Source organism: Vicia villosa, unplaced genomic scaffold (genome assembly GCF_029867415.1).
Source record: "Vicia villosa cultivar HV-30 ecotype Madison, WI unplaced genomic scaffold, Vvil1.0 ctg.003815F_1_1, whole genome shotgun sequence".
Taxonomy (NCBI): Eukaryota; Viridiplantae; Streptophyta; class Magnoliopsida; order Fabales; family Fabaceae; genus Vicia; species Vicia villosa.
In genome coordinates, this window is record NW_026706307.1 from 11,915 (window position 1) to 14,782 (window position 2,868).

Consider the following 2,868-nt stretch of genomic DNA (forward strand, 5'->3'; position numbering starts at 1 on the left):
TAGAAAAATAATTAATTAAGTCTCTATGATAGGTGAAGAAAAATTAATGAATGGATTGAATCAAAGTACATATGATACCAAATTAATGAATAAATATATAAACATCTGTGAGATATTACCATAAAAATTTGTGTATATGTAAAAAATATAATATACTATAATGGTTTTTATTTTAATATGAGCTAATATAAATGAACCAAAAACTTTGTTTTGATTCGACCATGTCGTTTATTATATTTATATAATACTATGATTTTCACTAAAATGATATAAAGGTAAGGAAACAATTATTATAAATTCTAATTTCAAAGTAAATTAAAATGAAAAAGGAGGAAAAAATAATGTCTCATGAGTAAACTAAAACTATTGACAACTAAACTTTTGTTAAGTGAGATTAAAGAATCTAGTAATAAAATCTTAGAATTGTTATTATTAAAAAGTTGTTAATAAAGATAGTTAAAAATAGGATAATATCGTTCTGTATTCTAAAAACTTGTGTATTTTTCATTGCAAGACATTGAAACCACTTCTAATATTCTAGTTTATTATTTTAGAATGAACTAATTTTTGCACCATTTCCATAATTTTAATTCGAAATCACATCACCAAGAATTTCAAGTATTCCATCAACTAAAGGAAACTTGCTCTTGTTATAAATTATCATACGCATAAAAAATAATTATTTTGACATGAGAATAAAAAAGGAGATGAAATGTTCAAATATTTAAATAGAAATAACAAGTAAAAAAAGAATTAATTGAGTCTCTATGATAGGAGAAGAAAAATCAATGAATGGATTGAATCAAAATACAAGTAGTAAGAAATTACTTAATAAATATATAAACGTCGGTTAGATATTACCATAAAAATGTGTCTATATGTATAAAATAAAATATACTATAATTGTTATTTATTTAAGTATGAGTAATTATAAATGAACCAAAAATGTTGTTTAGATGACCATTTATCTAATTATTTATATAATACTATGTGCAACACTAATTAAAATGATATAAAGGTAAGGAATCAGTAATTGTAAACTCTAATTTTTAAGTAAATGAAAATGAAAATTGAGGAAAAATTAATGTCTTATAAGTAAAGTAAAACTATAGACAACGAAATTTTTGTTAAGTGAGATTAAAGAATCTGGTTATAAAATCTTAGAATTGTTATTATTAAATAGTTGTTAATAAAGATAGTTTAAAATAAAATAATATCGTCCTCTATTCTAAAAACTTGTGTATTTTTCATAACCATACATTTAAACCACTTCTATTATTCTAGATAATTATTTTAGAATGAACTAATTTATTGCACCATTTCCATAACTTTTCATTGAAATCACATCACCAAGAATTTCAAGTATTCCTTCAACTAAAGGAAATTTCTTCTTGTCATGAATTATCATACGCATAAAAAAGAATTATCTTTAATATGAGGATAAAAAGGAGATGAAATGTTCAAATATCAAATTAGAAATAACAAGTAGAAAAAGAATTAATGGAGTCTCTATGAGAGGAGAAGAAAAATCAAAGAATGGATTGAATCAAAATGCAAGTGATAAGAATTTACTGAATAGATATATAAACATCAGTGAGATATTACCATAAAAATATGTGTATATGTATAAAATATCATATACTATAATTGTTATACTACTTGAAAGGTAACGATGTTATGACTGCTCCAGTTTCTAATAGTTGTTCCTGGATTTTCAAAAGGATCATGGATATTAGAAGTATAGTGCTGCAAGTGCAGGTGGTTTGGAATCGTATGCTGGCTTCCAACAGATTCAATATGACAGTACTATACAAAGAGCTCAATGGTGGAATAGACAAAGTGGACTGGAGATACCTATTCTACCAAAATAAAGCAAGGCCTCGTGCACAATTTATTGCTTGGCTTGTCTGCCATGGGAAACAAGCTACTAAAGATAGAATGGTTAGATTCAATCTTTTAACTGAAGCCAACTGTGATCTTTGTAGGAATAGTGAAGAAAGTAGATCTCACCTCTTTTTTGAATGCCCATCTAACTCTGAAATTTGGAAGCGAGTTCTGCAATGGCTGCAGTATGACCATCAGTCGCTGCCGTGGCATGGAGAATTACAATGGATAATGCAAGAGATAATGAGGAAGGGTAGCAAAGCAAAGCTTCTTAAAATGGCTTTCACTGAAGCTCTGTATGTGCTATGTACTAGGAGGAACAATGTTATTTTTAACCATTCTAATAGTATTGATTATGTACATACCATTATAGATGCTATAGTTTACAGGAGTTGGGCCTATAGGAAGATTAGGGAGTATACGGCCCAACTGCTACTTTAATAGGTTTGAGCCGGTATTGAGGGCTGTTCCTTGTATTGTTTTGTTTTGCTAATAGCAATAATATATCACTCTTTTCCAAAAAAATTATAAAGTAACCAAAAACTTTGTTTTGATACGACCATGTCGTGTATTATATTTATATAATACTATGTGTAAATGACTCAAAAACTTTGTTTAGATGACCATGTATCTAAATATTTATATAATACTATGTGTATCACTAAAATGATATAAAGGTAAGGAAACAGTTATTATAATCTCTAATTTTTAGGTAAATGAAAATGAAAATAGGGGAAAAATAATGTCTCATAAGTAAACTAAAACTTTTGACAACCAAATTTTTGTTAAGTGAGTTTAAAGAATCTGGTAATAAAATCTTAGAATTGTTATTAATAAAAAGTTGTTAATAAAGAAAGTTAAAAATAAAATAATATCGCCCTCTAATCTAAAAACTTGTGTATTTTTCATAGCCATACATTTAAACCACTTCTATTATTCTAGTTTATTATTTTAGAATAAACTAATTTATTGCACCATTTCTAT

At 26.4% G+C, this 2,868-nt stretch overlaps 1 protein-coding gene across 1 annotated transcript; it reads left to right on the top strand.

Annotated features, from left to right (window-relative positions):
• Nucleotides 1-1,677: 1,677 nt before the first annotated feature.
• On the top strand, nucleotides 1,678-2,325 carry LOC131641533 (uncharacterized). Its single transcript, XM_058911840.1, has one exon. It carries the CDS (start codon nucleotides 1,678-1,680, stop codon nucleotides 2,323-2,325), a length of 648 nt encoding a protein of 215 aa, XP_058767823.1.
• The last annotated feature ends 543 nt before the right edge of the window (nucleotides 2,326-2,868 follow it).